The sequence below is a fragment of the Ceratotherium simum genome, chromosome 34 (assembly GCF_057802395.1).
Source record: "Ceratotherium simum simum isolate JZ-2026a chromosome 34, ASM5780239v1, whole genome shotgun sequence".
In the NCBI taxonomy this organism is placed as follows: Eukaryota; Metazoa; Chordata; class Mammalia; order Perissodactyla; family Rhinocerotidae; genus Ceratotherium; species Ceratotherium simum.
In genome coordinates, this window is record NC_141933.1 from 12,422,232 (window position 1) to 12,439,053 (window position 16,822).

The 16,822-nt window shown below is 54.6% G+C and overlaps 1 protein-coding gene across 5 annotated transcripts in view; it reads right to left on the reverse strand.

Moving 5' to 3' along the window:
• Positions 1-526: 526 nt before the first annotated feature.
• CD6 (CD6 molecule) overlaps positions 527-16,822 on the reverse strand; it is a 62,804-nt gene continuing 46,508 nt past the window's right edge. For 2 of the 5 annotated variants that reach the window (XM_087422846.1, XM_087422845.1), the window contains exons 4-15: positions 13,384-13,452; positions 12,058-12,408; positions 11,065-11,382; positions 10,030-10,332; positions 8,794-8,859; positions 6,580-6,720; positions 6,149-6,244; positions 4,686-4,808; positions 3,000-3,071; positions 2,520-2,774; positions 2,118-2,222; positions 527-1,596 (exon numbers count right to left, since the gene is read on the reverse strand). In XM_087422846.1, coding sequence (XP_087278972.1) covers positions 1,532-1,596; positions 2,118-2,222; positions 2,520-2,774; positions 3,000-3,071; positions 4,686-4,808; positions 6,149-6,244; positions 6,580-6,720; positions 8,794-8,859; positions 10,030-10,332; positions 11,065-11,382; positions 12,058-12,408; positions 13,384-13,452 — 1,964 coding nt within the window. In that variant the 3' untranslated portion in view covers positions 527-1,531. The remainder of the gene's footprint in view (positions 1,597-2,117; positions 2,223-2,519; positions 2,775-2,999; positions 3,072-4,685; positions 4,809-6,148; positions 6,245-6,579; positions 6,721-8,793; positions 8,860-10,029; positions 10,333-11,064; positions 11,383-12,057; positions 12,409-13,383; positions 13,453-16,822) is intronic. The other 3 variants (XM_087422847.1, XM_087422849.1, XM_087422848.1) reach the window with 3 other exon arrangements.

The window sequence follows — 16,822 nt, forward strand, 5'->3', positions numbered from 1 at the left end:
CGGGCATGCGCCATTGCAGTTGGGCAAAATCCCAGCCTCCGGATGAACCCACTGCACAGTCCCCTCCATATCCACCAGCCTTGTCTCCAGCTCCTTCTGGGCCTGGGGTCAATTCCTTTGCCAGGCAGCCCTGAGAATAAAACCCCCTCGAATTACCCTGCCTCGGGAGCTTTTGGAGGCCCAGGTCAGAACTTATTCAGTGCAGCACACCCGGCGGCCTGCACTGAGCCAGGGCTGGTGAGGGGCAGATTAGGGAGTGGAGAGGCTGCCCGACTCACGGTGTCTTTCTTGGCGTCTACCTCCTCCAGACGGGCAGGCGTGAATCTTCTTGTCCCTGCATCCCCAGCATTTTCACAGTGCCAGACCATGGTAGGTTTTCCAGTTTCCCCTAACACACCCACCTCGATGGTTAGATGCCCCCACCCAACACACACACACACGCGCACACACACACGCACATGCACACGCATGCAAGCACACGCAGTCTGGGTTCTGTGAGTTCAAGGACTTGTCACTCCACGCCTGGTTTCATTCAGCAATTAGTTTAATCTCGGGATACTCAGAACAGGACACCAGAATCTGGCCCTGAGCCCTGGGCCTCTCTCTGGAGGCTTCCTGGACACGTTTCCAGCTCTCAGTGCAACACGGCATGTTCGTGCACTCTGCCGGGAGGCACCCATCGATCCAAGCAGACAGATGGGGATTCAGGTCTGAGTGCAGCCCCTGGGCCCCTCCTGGCAGACATCTCTGTGCTTCTGCCCCCACAGGGACTGGACCCCCACTCTGGGTCATGGGGGCGCTGGATGGGACAATCTTTGTAATTGCAGGAAGCTCAGAATGAGGATCTGTGGTCCGGGGACAGTCACAGCAGAACGGGGCTATGCCCCTGATGGGCTCCGAGGGTCTCTAGAGGCAGGGCCGGCCTCAGGCTCCGCCCCTTGGTGGTGGAAGGAGCAGCTGTCCCTCCCACTGTCAGCTGGACTCCCTGCCCAGGTGCAGGTACCGACTTGAGCAAAGCCCTGGTCAGCCATGCCACTCCCACCCCCGCATCCACCTGTCAGATCGACAGCCTCTGCACCTGGGGCCTCCCCAGGCAGCACTGGGACAGGGCCTGTGGGCTCCTCGCAGTACCTCTGGGCCCTGAGCTGTCTGAGACTCAGGGAACCAAAGCCCCAGACCCCCGAGAGTCGGAATGGCCTCAGGAGTCATCCAGTCTGACTCCTCCAGGCAGCCTGCCAAGAAGTGGCCCAGACTTTGCTTGTTCATCCCTGAGACAGAGAGCTCACTACCTATCACAGGCAGCACCCTCCACCCTGGGGCTGCTGTTTGGGGCTGGGGCAGGGCTGTGCCAGCAGTTCTCTTTGATGGATGGAGGCCGAGCAGTATGGGGTGTGGAGTTTCTTTTTGTCTCTCCGGGGGAGGCTCTCAGCCCCCTGGGGGACATCTGAGAGGATGGACGGGGTGGGAGAGGGGAGTAGGTGGAGCAGGAGTCCAGTGGGAGGGAGCTACCCGCTGCCTCGCTGGGCCCGGTCTAGGCTGAGCTGATGTCATCGTAGTCTTCATTGTTGGTGGATTCAGACTGGGCACTGGGGGATCCTGTGCGGCCAGGAGGCTCAGGTCAGTGAGAGGCCCAGTCATTGCCCCTGCTGCCCCAGGGGACAGAGCTGAGTGGGTCTGGGTTCCCCTCCCCCTCCCCTGTGATGCTGCGTGAAACCATCTTATCATCTGGCTCACCACCATCTCCCTCGCTAGGGTGTCAGCCCTGAGGGCAAAGCCTTCAGGGCTGTAGTCCCCACACTGCCACCAAATGTGATGGACAACTAAGTGCTGGGAGCCCCCATGCTACCACAGTCTCCCCCAAGGGGCCATCGGGCTGCTCCTGCTTGAATGACTCCACTAATTGGGAGCTCACTCCCTCTCAAGGCATCCTCTTTGAATCTTTCTCCATCCCATCCACATCCATTTTCCCCGCCTCCTCATATTCTTGTTTGTTAAAATAAAACATCCCTTTATCTCCTTTTCCCCTGGGGCTGATATATCCAACCGGTCCAGAGCTCCCCCACTCCCCAGTCCCTCTTCCTCCCCGCTCCCAGGATGCCCTCCCCTGCCACGGGCACCTGGGCACTCCAACTGCTCCTCAGGAGGGGGCGGGGGCGGCGGCTGGAAGTTCTGGTACCACTCCCCGGATGAGGTGCTGGAGCTGTCGTCAGCCGAGGGCCCTGCTGGAAACCCCCAGAACCAATCACCCTCTGCCAGGAGACAGCCCGTTCACACACTGCTAGAGCTGGGAGGCCCTCACGACTCAGTAGTGTCAAGTCCCTATCTTGACAAAGGAGGAAATGAAGGGCCAGAGAGGGGAAGAGACTTGTCCAAGGTCACACAGCAAATGGCTGCCAAGCTGGGACAAGAATCCTGACCTCAGCTTGGTTCAGGGCTCCCAGCTCTATGCTTCCTCCAGCCAGGGTGGCTACAGGATGGGAGGTTGGGGGACACGCAGAATTCTCCTGGGCACAACTTACCAGAAAAAGTTGTCTGGGAGCCGGCCAGCTCCAAGTTCGGGGGCGGCTCTAGGAAGGGGCTCTTCTCTGAAGAAAACGCCTGAGGGTTCCATAGAGGTAGCCTGCTGCTGGGGCTATTGCAGTAGTCTTCCCCGGAGGATGTGCTGGACCCACTGTTAGTCCTCGGGTGGTGCTGAGGGCCCAGGGAGGGGGGGTCTGCCATGCAGTGTCCAGGGTTGGCAGGGGGCACCTGAGAGGCATGCATCTCTTCAAGTCCTGAGCCAGGAAAGGGAGAATGGTGAGGAAAGAAGCGGCAATGCAGGAAGGCTTTAAGTTAGACTTGAGAAAGAATTTATTGCCAATAGGAATTGTGAAACCCGGGAGGGACCTATTGAGGGAGGTTGCTGCCGGTGCTTCTCAAGGTCAGCTGAGCAGCTACATCTGGAGGCAGCGCTGGCATCTCGATCACCCCCCGCCACTCCCCTCCCCAGCCCGACTCACCTTCCTCCAAGGGGGGCATCTGGAACCTGCTCTGCTGGACCTCCTCATCTGTGAGCCGGTGCCGCTGGGAATCTAGAAGCAGAGCGGTGATGAGGAGCGGTAGAGTATCAACTGCCTTGTCCTGGGGGCCTGCAGGAGGGGCTGTGTGCCTTGGGGCTCAGGAAGGTGCCCCTGAGGCTCATCAGGGCTAGAGGATAACCCCAGGGTACCGGGGGCTTCGCCTTTCCCATCAGATCCCAGGCTCACATCCTAGTCCATGCAGACCTCGAATCTCAATCTGAAACCAGCATGGGGACAGGCTGCTTCTGGCCAGAGACCCTTGTGTCCTGCCCGCCCTGCCCCCAGCTGCCCCTTCTGCTACTTCGGGAAATATCGAGAGTCCTGGGTTCTCTCCTGGGCTGAAAAAGGGCAGACGTTGCCGCTTCGAGGAGCCTTCCCAGAGCAGAAACCGGAGGGTCTGGAATCTTCGCCCCAGGCTCTGTGGCACCTTCGTTTCCGAATCAGAGAGAAGGACATTCACAGGGTCTTAAGGACTTGAGCGTCTGGAATCTTGGAGTCGGGGCTGCCGAACCAGGTGCCCCTTACTTTCAGTCTCAGTGTCCTAGGATTTTGGACTCTCAGTCTTGCATCTGATATGCCTGGGCTCAGAATCCCAGGTTCTAAGGACACTTCATCCCTGTGGCTCCCATGGACCAGCAGAAGTGGAATCATTGGTGTCCCACTCCCAGAGGCCCTGATTCAGCAGGTGGGGCAGAGATGGCTAGCTGTCCCCAATATCCATTCTCCCCTCTGTAGTAGGAGACCCTCTGGCCTTTATCTGAACACACAGCTGCCCAGGACAGAGCCTCTCTTGCAGCTGGTGGGTTTAAGTTCTGGTCGGCAGAACATGAGTGGCAGCCACGTGGGCATCTCCAGCGTCCTGCCTTACAGGGTAGGGCATGTCCCACCTTCCCTTCCCTTCCCTTCCCACTGAGCAGAATGCGGACATGGGGATGAGCCACTTGATGAGGGCAGCATCTTAGGGACTGCAGAGCAGCAAGAAAGAAGGAGCCTGGACTCCCGCCAGCTTCTCAGGACACTGTCATTTGGGGGTCTCTGTCACACGCAGCCAAACTCTAACTTATATAGTAGGTCCTGGGTGGGAGTCAGGAATTTTTGACAAGCTCCCAAGGGATTCCACAACAGGCGTGGGACTCTTCGCTCTCGTTCAGCCTCACAGCATTGCGTGGGCCCTGCCTTAAGCACTGTCTTTCCTCCTCCTATCCCCAGCAGGCAGAGAAGAGCTGGAAAAGCCAGCTAAGAGGTGCAAGCCGGGCTCACAGCAGAGGGAGGGAAGGGGGTAAGGTTGATGGGGCAGGATGGGCCCCAGAAGGGGTGTGAGCGTGCAGGAAGCCATCCACACTCTGTCTCTTGCCTGGACTATCTTGTACGTTACACAGACACAGCCACCACTGAGTGGACATCCAGAACTGGTCTTAAGACACGGCCAGAGACAAACATGGGCGAGAAGGAGGTTGGAGTGGAATCGCCTCGAGACATCGAGATGTCTCCAGGGTCACAAAGCACTTTGAAAACTTCCACTACAACTGTCTACAGTCAATCTGGTGGGTAATAACAAGGGGAAATTCCACCTCCTCTCTCGGTCCGGGCTGGGGGGCCCTCAGGAGCCCCGGCCCAGGCACTCACTGTAGAAGGTAGTCAGGGCCACGGGAGGCTGGGCGCTGAAGTCATAGGGTTCATAGTCTGAGTCCAAGCTGGAGTCCGAGTCCTCAGGGGGCGGGTTCTGGACCTGGACAGGCAGATTGGGAACTGGGGAGAGAACAGAGTGGTGCGCATGGCAAAGAGGTAGGCAGAAAGGGGCAGGGAGAGATGGCAGAGAGCATGGATGGCAGGGACCAGAGACAGTGGCAGGAAGGGTGCCAGGTAGCCCATCTTGTACAAGACCATCCGGCCTAGGTTTTCCAAGCTTCCCCCACCCATTTCAAACATGGGGAATTAAATAACACTTATTTATTTAACATAACTTACATAGCAGTCATTATATGCCGGGCACTATTCTAACGTTTATAAATATTATCTCATTTAATTCTCATCACAGGTCTGTGAGTAGGTACTTTATTATACCCACTTTACAGCTGAGGAAACTGAGGCACAGCGAGTTTCTCACCTTGCCCAGAAAAGCAGGCAGTGTGGTTCTTAATCTCTAGAGCATAATCTTCAGTGAGCAAATGCTCTGTGCCTAACTCGTGCTAGGTTCTGTATTCAAATTCTCTTCTCAAATAGATGGATACGGTGCACAGAGAATATTTATAATATTTGACTGAATTTTGTATTGGTTTTCATGTCATTGGAAGCTTTCAAATAAAGGTGATTTAATACACTCATCATGCACTGCGATTAAGCTCGAACTCCTTTATAAGACTTCCAAGAGGTGTAAATCCACGTATCATAAAAGATGAAGGACTGATCCAATTTTTTTTTTTTTTTTTTGGTGAGGAAGATTAGCTTTGAGCTAACATCTGTTGCCAATCCTCCTCTTTTTGCTGAGGAAGATTGGCCCTGGGCTATCATCCGTGCCCATCTTCCTCTACGTTATATGTGGGACGCCTGCCACAGCATGGTTTGAGAAGCGGTACATAGGTCCTTCCCCAGGATCTGAACCTGTGAACCCCAGGCCTCCAAAGCAGAGCTTGCAAACTTAACCACTACACCACCGGGCAGGCCCCTGATCCAATTTTTTTTTCATTCAGAAAATATGAAATCAAATTACGTTCCAGGAAAGTCTTGATGTGGCTCTGCAGGGAGGCTGATGAGCAGGCCATGGAAAGAGGCGATGATACCACAAACTTACTAGCCAATTGGCAGAGGGAGCTTCCCAAAGGCAGCCAAGGTCCAAAATGCCCTGGGCCTGTACTGGTCCAGAACTCGAAGGCCCTAGACACCCAGAACGATGCCCTGGAGGGTCATCTGCCCCTCAAGGCCCAGATTGAGGCCTGACATGCTCAGAGTCCCATAACCACGAGTGGCCTGGCCCAGGTCCCATCTCCAGCTGGGACACTGCTTTGACCTAAGCAATACTGACCCCCCAGAAAGTATCCCCTTCCTGTCCTCCCCAGCTCTCCCCACCCGCAGGGTGGGTGACACCCTACCTTCTTTGGGGATGATGGTGGGGACGTCTTGATAGCTATTGATCCCTGCTGTGGTGGTGGTGGGTACGTGTTCATGGTTCACCATAGCGGGGAGGGCTGAGGGAAGGGAGGCAGAGATTCTACAAGTCATTTTTTGCCCTCTCTCAGTCTATCAGGTTCTGTTCTCATCGAGACACCTCCCTCCTCACCCACCCTTCCAAATACACACAAACACAGTCTGGTCCTCCCATGGACCACTTCTGCTGGGCATGCTGGGAAAATCCCTCCCATCAGGAGGTGCTCCCAGGGCCAGGGCTGGGTGGCCATTGCTGGATCACTGCCACTTCCGCTTGGGTCCCACAAGGCTCATATCCCCCTGGGAGGGCCACCCCTCAGGCCAGCTCCTTCCCATCCCTGGGCCTTCCCAGTGGCTCCCAGAACTCTGCACCTACCGTATTTTCCTTTAACTCTCAAGAGGATGAAGGCTATGGTGATGAGTGAGCCAAGGAGGAGAATTCCCAGAATGATGCAGAGAATGAGGAGCATGAACTCCCGAGATACCCAGTCCTCTGTATTCACCATCAAAGAAGATTCTAGAAGCAAGAACCCCAAATCAGAGAGAAGGAGGAATGGACATAGACTTCTCCTTGCCCTTCTTCTCGCCTCTCCATCCTCTCTGCAGATGACCCACTTCCCTTTTAGACCTATCCTCCACCTCTCTTCCTTTGCCTGGTACATAGTAGGTGCTCAAGAAATGCACACTGAATGATTAATTAACTGAATGAAACTTTCTCCTGGCCACCAGCCCACGGGTTCAACAATTATTGAGCACCCACTGTGTGCCAGATGCTAGACCCTGGGGAAACAAATGTGACAACAGCATCATAGGCTTTGAGGGTCTCTGTCTAGTAGGGAGATCAAGTCAACTCAATCCAATATGGTGAGATGCCTGCTGTGATGGAGGAAGGGACAGGGACCTGGGGGCATGAGGTCCTACATGGGGCTCTAATTCTCTATCGGGAAGACCAAGCTGGATTCCCAAAGAAGGTGACTCTGCATCACCCCCGGCAGTAAAAAGACCTTCAGGAGAGCTAGCTCTCCCTTCTGTGCCCCAGACGCATCCTTCTAACCAGACATGCACTCCCTGAGGGCAGGGGTGAGAGCCGTGATTCCAGACCTCCCAGCTCTGCAGCTCTGGTGTGACTTCCTGCCTGCCCCTCCCTCTTGGGCCTCACCCCTGCTTAAAGGAACCCAAAGCACAAGAATGGATAGAGATGCAACCAGGCAGGAGCTTGGCACGCTCATCATCAGAGAGACAGGAACCGTCTCCTGCTCAGGGCATAAGACCAGGGTGTACAGAGCACAGGGATAGATGAAGGGTGCCGGGGGGATGAGATCATCCTGACCCCCTGGCTGGGGGCAGTGTCTGCTCCCCCTGGGAGATTACCCCCTCCCTGTCCTCATTTTTTCTCCTCCCCTTTCTGTCTGCAAAGGGGGCAGTTTGGGCCAGGGTGGGAACTGGCTTTAGCAGGAGGAAGCAGTGCAAGGGAGAGGCTGGGCTGTGGGGGCAAGGGGCGGACCCGTGAATCTGGGCCGGCCCCTGTGGGTATCCCGGGGCTGCTAAGGGGCTCTATGTCTGACTAAATAATACAATACACAGTAAGCGCTGTCTGGGCATCAGTTATTCTTTTTGTTGTTGTTGTTGGTGAGGAAGACTGGCCCTGAGCTAACATCCGTGACAATCTTCCTCTTTTTGCTTGAGGAAGATTAGCCCTGAGCTAACATCTGTGCCAGTCTTCCTACATTTTGTATGTGGGATGCCGCCACAGCACGGCTTGACGAGTGGTGCAGGTCCACACCCGGGATCAGAACCCACGAACCCCGGGCCGCTGAAGCGGAGTGCACAAACTTAACCACTACACCACTGGGCTGGCCCCTCTTATAAAGATTTTACAAAAATTATTTCACTGGAGACTCACAATAACGCTAGGAGAGAGTTTTTATATTTTATAGTCAAGGGATCTGAGGCTCAGAGAGGTTAAGTATTGCCCAACATTACACAGCTAGGAAGAGGCACAGCCAAGATTGGAGCCCCGGGAGTCTGCCCCAAAGCTCGCCAAGTTACACACAGCTCGTGGAAAGACCAAGCACGGATCTGGAGTTTAGGGCCTTGGATGCAAATTCTGGCCAATACCCGCTGGCTGTCACTTCACCCTCTGAGCCAGAGCTTCTTCCTCTGTGTAAAGGTTATAATGAGACCTTCCCATGGGGCTGGGGGAGCATTAAAGGGTTGGGAAATAATGACTATAAAGCTCTGGGCCAGTGTCTGGAGCATTATAAACACTCTGGCTGTTGCTCTTGGCATCCCCACCACTGGCCGGAGTCAGACTAGCCCTCCAGGAGCCCACAAGAGAGTGGAGAGAGGACAAAATACCAGGATTCAGGGAGCTGTGGAGCTGACATGGCAGGGAGGGGAGTGGGGAGGAGCGTAAAGTGCCCAGAGAGCGCGGGGGAAGCAAGTCCATAGTCTGGAGGTGGGGGATGGGGATAAACCATCAGGCCCCTCCCACACACACAGGCACACACACACACACACACACACATACACACACACATGCATGCACGCACCCACTCCTCTGAGAAACTGCACACCCAGTGACACTCACCTACAGTGAGCGGCTGGACACTTGCAGGGACCTCAGAAGTGGACAGATTGAGCAAACTCCGGGAACCTGTCAGAAAGCAGTGCTCATTCACTCAGCGCATATTACCGAGCACCTACTGTGTGCCTGGCCTCCTGCTAGAAACTGAACAAGACAGACAAGTGACCTGGAACGGGGGGCGTGTTCCCGTGGGGGCACACAGCTAAGGCCACCCTCCTCTCCCACCCCCGAAATAATGATGCTCTCATGGATTAAATGCTGGGAAGGGTCTTTGCTTCGAATAAAGGGCTGGTAAAAGAATTAGCCCTTCCTTCTGTATAATTTGCTACAGACCACAAATCCCTTTTCCGTTCAGTCTTGGGTTTGTTCTTCACATCGGTCTCAGGAGATGGGAAGCTGATATTATTGTCATTAATCATAATCATTTGACGGGTAGGGGATGAAGCTTATGAAGTCCCTTGGTGGAGAGTATCTGATTTCCCAGCTACCCTGTGAAGCAGCTAGAATCAGCATCCACATATTCACCAGACTGCAGCCCGGGGCTAGTAAATGGCAGGGCTGGAATTCATAGCCAGGTGTTTGAACCCCATGGAGACCCTAATACTGTGTTAATGCAGGTCGAATGCTCTTGATTTTTCACATTTGAACACCTCTGAAATCGGGGTGATGGCATTCATCATTACAACTGATGACATGGCAAGAGTTAATTTTGACAGCATTTTTGTCCTTTAAGGTGATAACGGTGTGACATAGCAATGCCATCTTAGATTTGGTGAAATACCATAGAACCCAGTTCACAGAATGGATGTGAGGCTTAACTGAAATAAGATACACCGAGTGCTTGGCAATGCCCAGCACACGATTTGGGCTCCAAATCCTGTCGCTGATATTACTAGCATCTCCTAATATTATTTTTACTGTGATCATCAGCCCTGGGATAGTAAGTTGGTTTCATCTCCTGAGCCAATTCCAGTCAACAGAGACCACTGTTTAGCATATATTAAGGCCTTAATAAATATTTGATTTGTGACTCTGGGGTTGAGTGGCGGATCTGTGGAAAAGAACGCCCTGATTAATTAGGAACGTCTGCCTGGGCATGGTAAGGGCAATGGTCCCTTGAATGCCAGTATTTGCCGTTCCTGATCTAGTCCAAGCTGTGGTCCAAGTTCTTAGGCTGCGGATTCAGGTGGAATTCCTGGTCCAAATCTAGGGGGAGGGTATGAAGGGGGGCAGGGATACCTGAGCAGAGGACCCTGGCTGCCTGCGACTGGCTGCAGAGGAAGGAGTTGTTGAACCGCCAGACACAGTCGGAGAGGGCGGGCTCCTCTCCCTCGCACGAGTAGTACATCCTGCCGGACAGGGAGTGGGGCAGCCCCTTGAGCACTCTGGCCATGGTCCCACAGCCCAAGGACCGGCAGAGCACTGTGGCCTCCGGTGGGTACCACTCACTGTTGCACACCGTGCTCCAGACCCCGCGGAAGTGTACCTCCACCTGCCCCTCGCAAGGGTCAGCACCCCCCGTCAGGCGCCAGGACTGGTGCTCTGCGGGGGAGGGGGGATGCAGAGTCAGGTCAGGATCCTGTGGGCCAAAATCCCCACCAGCCCAGACCCACAAAGGCAAACACCCCACAGCCAATAGGTCTCCAGATCTGTGTACTCTCCCTCCACCATCTGCCTTCCCCTCTCCTCTGCCCCATCTGCTTTGGCTGACCCTGCTGCAGGACTCTAGATCCTTGCTACTCAAAGTGTGGACCAACAAAATCAGTATCACCTGGGAACTTGTTAGAAATGCAGAATCTCAAGCCCTGTCCCAGACCTACTGAATCAGAATCTATATTTAACTAAAGACCCCTCCCCCCATTCCTGAGCACATAACAGAGAAGAACTGGCTGGACTGGAACCTTCTGGCCTCATGTGGACTTCAAACAGCCTCCTCAGGGGCCTCCCTGACTCCATGTCCCCTTGCTGCTCTGAACCAGGGGACCCCCACTGAGGAAGAGCCTCATCTCTAACGTCAGCTACTCCTGGAGGTGGGCAAGCTTATCCCTCCCGCGAGGGATCACCTGCTGCTTGTAAACTCCACCCGGCGTCCTGTCTTAGGGTATCTATTGCTCTCTCCCCGGATCATGTTTATCTGGGTCTCATCTGCCCTCCTGGACGACGCCCCCGCATGGGCAGGAACGGTCTCTGCAGTGCTGACTCCAGGCCTGGCGCCCAGTAGGCCTACGGTGAGTGTTGGTGGAGGATAGCGCTTCAGCAACGCAGCCCACTGACCTGAGCACACCACGCCGGCGTCCTCCTTGTGGCCGCAGTAGCCGTCTCCCGGCTGCCCCAGGCAGTCCTGCAGGTTGGCCTCGTCCCCGGAGCAGTTCACCTGGTCCCGGTGGATGGGTCCTTGGCCAGGGGCGAAGTGCAGGCCAGGCAGGGCCTGGATGGCCCAGCCGCACTTTAGCTGCCGGCACACCACGTGGGCATCCTCCAGGTCCCACGTGTCGTCGCACACGGAACCCCACTGGCCGTCCTCCAGCATCTCCACGCGGCCCGCACACGGGCTGCCACCGTCCACCAACCGCAGCGTGAGGTTCTCTGGGGCTGGGAGGGGAAGAGGTTTGTGGGTGGGGGGAAGAGGACGAGGAAGGGAGGGGGTGGGAGGGTGGTCAGGACTGGGCAGGATAGTTGTGGGCGGGGCTGTGAACCCAGCGAGAGGGGCAGGACTGTTCTAGCTGGGGACCTGCCGGGCAGAGGAGGGGCACTGGTCAGGACTAGACCCGGAGGCGGGGCTGGATACCTTATGGGCGGAGCTGTGAGCCGGTGGGTGGGGCTAGGGGCCTGGTGGGCGGGGCCTACAGAGCGGGGCTGGGGGCTGGGTTGCGACCACGCCAAGAGACCCTGGGAACCTGGCATATTCTGTACATGGAGGGTAGGGGCAGAGATAGAGGTCCGAAGCGAGAGGGGGGTGGGGTCAGTAAGGAAAGGCTAGAGACCCGGTAAGGGGTCGGACTGGGGACCAAGTGGGCCAACTGGAGATCTAGTAGGGGAGGGGTCTGGAGGCCAGGTCTGAGGAAATGCCCAGATCTGGGAATGATACAATGCTGCAGCCCTTGAGTGTGGGAACCGGCTGCGTTTGCGTCGGTGGTGGGTGGGGTGGAAGTCCGGAGGGCGAGGATTGGGTCCAGTGTCCAGGACAGGTCTTGGGGGCAGTGGCTCAAAGCGAGGGGGGGTAAGGTGGGGGCAGGCAGGGGCGGGCGCGGGGCGGTCCGCTCGTACCTGCACAGGTGACCTGGGCCGGCCTCCCGTCGCTACTGCACGCGTCTTCCACCACCTCGCAGAGCCGCCACTCCGTGTCGTTGCACAGGACGGCGGGCGCCCGGGCCCGCGTGGCGTTCGGGACCCCGCTGGCGTTGCCGGCGGCCGGACCGGGCGGCAGCTCCGGGGTGGGCGGCGCGGGCTGCCCGGCCTCCCCGGCCCGGCCGCAGCCCAGCGCGCGGCACACGGCCTCGGCGGCGCGGCGGTCCCAGGGCGCCCCGCACGCGGGCTCCCAGGCCGTCCCGAGCAGGACCTCCACCGTCCCGCTGCAGCGGCTGCTCCCGTTCACCAGGCGGACCCTGAGCGACTCCCCTGGAAGCGCGAGACGCGAGCTGAGGCCTCGGCGGATTCGCACTCGGCCTATCCCAGGGATGAGGGTGGGGGCGGGGGGCTGCCAGGGGCTCCACCACTGATCTGCTGCGTGACCTTGGACACTACCCTATGCCCTCACCCTGCTCTGGGCCTCAGCCTTCCAGTCTGCAAAACGGGGCTGGGCTGCTTCAACCCTGAGCCCCCTTTTAGGCCTGACCCTCTGGTTCTCCTTAGAGTCAGGAGAAGGTGGGGCTGAGGGTGACTCTAAAGGTTAGGATGGGTTAGGACTGGGGCCACAGAGAACCAGGGGTCCAGTCCCCATAAACCCTCCTCCCCTGCCCTTATCACCAAGAAAGGGCAGAGTTCTGCGTTCAGAGCCTCCCTGGTACTGTGGGTGCCATGCTGCCCTCCCAGGCCCCTCTGCTGTTCTGAGGGTACTACCATGGCAGCTGCCATGGTGACCCAGAACCCTGAAGGACAGCCGTGGTACTGGGGTTGAAGATGGGCTGCTTCAGCGGATGGTGGTTTCCCCTTCCCCAGAGCCCTTTCTTGGGGAATCACCTGCCTATTTTTGCCCAGGATTGCATCCCCAGTGCTATCACACAGCTTTGCACAGAGTAGGTCCTTAATACATATCTGTTGAGTTCATCGAGGACCCACCTGATGGAACCCGACCACCTCCACCAAGAGTTCTTTGCCTTGTTCTCAACAAATCCCCATAAAATGCTCGCTGAATACCTTATCCATGTGTATGTGACTTTTTATCAGTGGCCTCTCAAAGACAGCAATTCTAAGATCTCAAAGTGAGTCTAATGGTGAAGGTTCAGTCATGGGGTCAGGAAGGAGAAGTGTTGTCTGAAGTTAGGCAGCCTCCCTGGTGCCCTAAAAGTCTACTTCCCTTTCCTGTCACCCTAGGAGACCACCTGTTTGGTCTCAGAAAGCTGATCGTAGACCTCAGAAAGATTATTTGCTCACCTGGCTCTGAGGTGTGGCTGTCTGCACTGCTGGTGTTGTGCTGGCCAGATGGAGCTGGAGATGGGTGACCTGAAATTGACCAGCAACAGCCGTGGTGAGTGGGTGAGCTCAGGCTGAGCTCCTGGACCTTGGATGCCTGTGCCTCCCTTCAGGGTAGGGAAATTCTCAAGCTTTGGAATTACAGCATCCCCCACTTCATCTATTAATTGCACACACATCCTCAGAAATCAGAGCAGAGCAGGGAGGAACGACCATGGGCTTTGGGACCAGACCTGCTTACTGGCTGAGTGATTATGGATAGATTACTAACCTCTCTGTGCCAGAGTCCCAATTTGATGGCAATAACACTTAGGAAAGTCTTGTGAGGATAAAAGGAGAGAAGACCTGTAAAATACTTGACATAGAGAAGAAGCCCAAAAATAGGAAAGTCATTTTTGTTTGAAGAATTCATACCAGACTTTAGGGTAATTGGCGCATCCTGGGCTGGGAACCACTGGACTGCAAAGTGCTTTCAGACACTGAGAAACTAACATTTGCCGAGGGACGATTATATGCCAAGTCATTGCATATATTATTCCATTTGCTTCCAACCACACAGTGAGCTGGATATTAGCATCTATTTTTTACAAATTGGGAAAGAGATGCTCAAAGAATAGAAATCAGTTGTCCATGCCAGGTGCCATTTGTCCCTCCAGAGCCGCTGTCTGCTTGGCTTTGGGAGGTTGACCTGTTTGGACTAAATCAGCATCTTCCTGGGCCCTTTGGCTTCTGTTTGGCTCAGCCAATGGGGAGCCCCAGCAGAGATAGGAGGGCAGGAGGAGAGTGAAGTCATGGTGTGTATTCCCCTGGCTCCCTCTCGGTGAGATCCCTGGGGCAGGCTGTGTCCCTCATCTGAAAGTCATCATTCCTCTCAAGGTGGTCACCTCTCCTTGACTCTCTCCTTCTGGGTCTCACTGACAGCTCCCTGGTCTTGTCTTCTTGGGCCCAGAGTGGTAACAGCTCAGCTGCTCCGAGCTCCTGGTTACTGCATTACCCTTTCTAAATAGTCCTTTTCTAAAGAAGCCCCCTTCAAACTCCTATTTTGAGTGTGCCACTTGTTTCCTATTGGGACCCTGACTGATATATGGCCTGAGGCCACACATTCAGCAAGTGGCAGAGCCAGGATTTGAACTGTCTTCAAGGAATCAGCTCTAGCTGGGCAATGATATTCTGGTTTGCAGAAGCACAGAGGGAGGCTGTGGCAGCTCCTCATGCTCATAAAGGAGCTGTTCTACGTTTCCAGTCTCTCTTGTACTTAGGTTGGGGCCATTGATGTCTTGGTAGAAGAGTGTGTGCCCACTGCTGGGCCAATGTGGGTAAGAGGCTGTGAGCCTCCTCCATGTCTTTCTTCTCTGCTGTGGCCAGATGAGAGGCCCTGGGCTCCGGACGCAACTACAAGATGGAGACAGATGTTGACCCAACTCAAATTTTGTGCAAGAAGTGAACCTTTATTGTGTTAAGCCGTGAAGATTTTGGGATGTTCTTGTTGCCTGGCCTGGCCTGACTGATATAGGGGCTGCAGACTCGAGCATGACTGCTACACATTCTCAGCCTCACTTGAGAACATTCTATGGACTCATATCCAAATAAGCATGTATACGCACACACACACACACACACACACACCCCTGCAGACACACCTCTCCTACAAGTATCTGTCTGGGCCACTCCATCACTCAGAGAGAAAGTAATCAGGCCTTTAATTGTCTGGCCTCACCAACTCCCTGGTTGGCTGCCCAGCCTGTCCCCCTGAAGGGGAAATGACTCAGAATTCAGAGCATAAACTCAAATGCTAATGTAATATTCAGAACAAGAATTCAGATGCCCACACATTAGGATTTCAGAATCCCGGTTCCCATAACAACGGTCCTAATGATCCAGTGTGGTTTCCAGTATTTCTACGTGTGCTGGGGGGCGTGGGGGGATTGGGATGCTGGCTGCAGTGTGTATGTGTGTGTGACTGTGGTGTGTGTGTGAGTCTGTGGTTGTGACTGTGTGTGTACCATTGTGTTTGAATATGTCTTTGTGTGTATGTGTGAGTGTGTGCGTGAGTGTGTCCAAGTGTATGTACGTGGTGGGCTCTAGCTCAGTCTGTATCATCTGTTTCTGGGTCTGGCAAACCACTTTCTCATGCATAAAGGCACACATGTTTTCTGCTAGACCAGAAAACCCTGGAAGTCAGGGCCCAAGGCTGAGTCAGCCCTGTGTCCCCAAGGGTAACCAACACAGTATTTGTTGATTGACTGACTGAACGAGTGAGCAGGAGCTGCCAGCTCCAAGGGCTACTGTCGCCAAGCCAGTTTATTGATACTTGATATACTCAAGGGTTTTGTTTTCTGTGTGCCATTTTCCTGTCCCCTGTCCCAAGGGAGCCTGGTTTTTGTGTTCTCTGACTTCCGTGCTACAGGAACAGAAGCAGAAGTTACCTCCCACCCTCCTTCCATCCAGGCCTTGGTTCACGGGGCCCCGATGCAGGATCGTTGCTTCTTAGACATCGTTTCTGCCTTTGCCTGGACCTGTGCTTCACGTTTGTCTTTAAATTTGATTCACTTTTTTGCTGCAACAAATTTATTTGAAAAGGAACCTTTACCCCTTCCTGTGAATTGGCTTTCAAGCATTAAGATGCCCGAATATAAAAATATTCATGGCAGTTTTTTGAACAGCAAACAATTGGGAACAGAGTGAATGCCCATCTATTGGGGGAAACTGCTGAATAAATTATGGTCCATTTACTGCGTGGCGTCTCGTGCAGCCTTTATAAAGAAGGAAATAGACTCATACCAGTTGGAGGAATTTCCGCGCTGTGTTGAGTAAGGAAGCAAAATGTGGAAACGAGAATATAATATGAGATAGCTTTTGTAAAACAATGGCCAAAAATAACCCCTCCTATGGACTGGTATGATTACATGAGCATGGAGAAAAGTGTGGAAGAACACACATGAGATTATTAAAATGGGTACATTAAAAAAGTGGCTTAGGGAAGGATGGAGCAGGGCCAGCTTCACGGGTATGTGACATGTGCAGTCACAGAGTCCTGCTCTTAAAAGGGCCTGGGACTTGGTTTAATGTTCTGCTATTTCCGTCTTGAAATTTTTAATGATTTTTGAACAAGAGACCCTGCATTTTCATATTGCACTGGGCCCTACAAATTATGTAGCTGATCCTGGGGCCGAGTCACGCCAGTGGGAGAAGGGAGAGAGAGGCGAAGCAAGCAATGAAAGAAAAAGATAAGAAGGTGTGCTTAAAAAAATCATGTATAAAAGGGGCCAGCTCGGTAGCGTAGTGGTTAAGCTTGCGTGCTCCGCTTTGGTGGCCCAGGATTCACATGTTAGGATCCTGGGGGTGGACCTACTCACTGCTCATCAAGCCATGCTGTGGCGACATCCCACACATAAAGTAG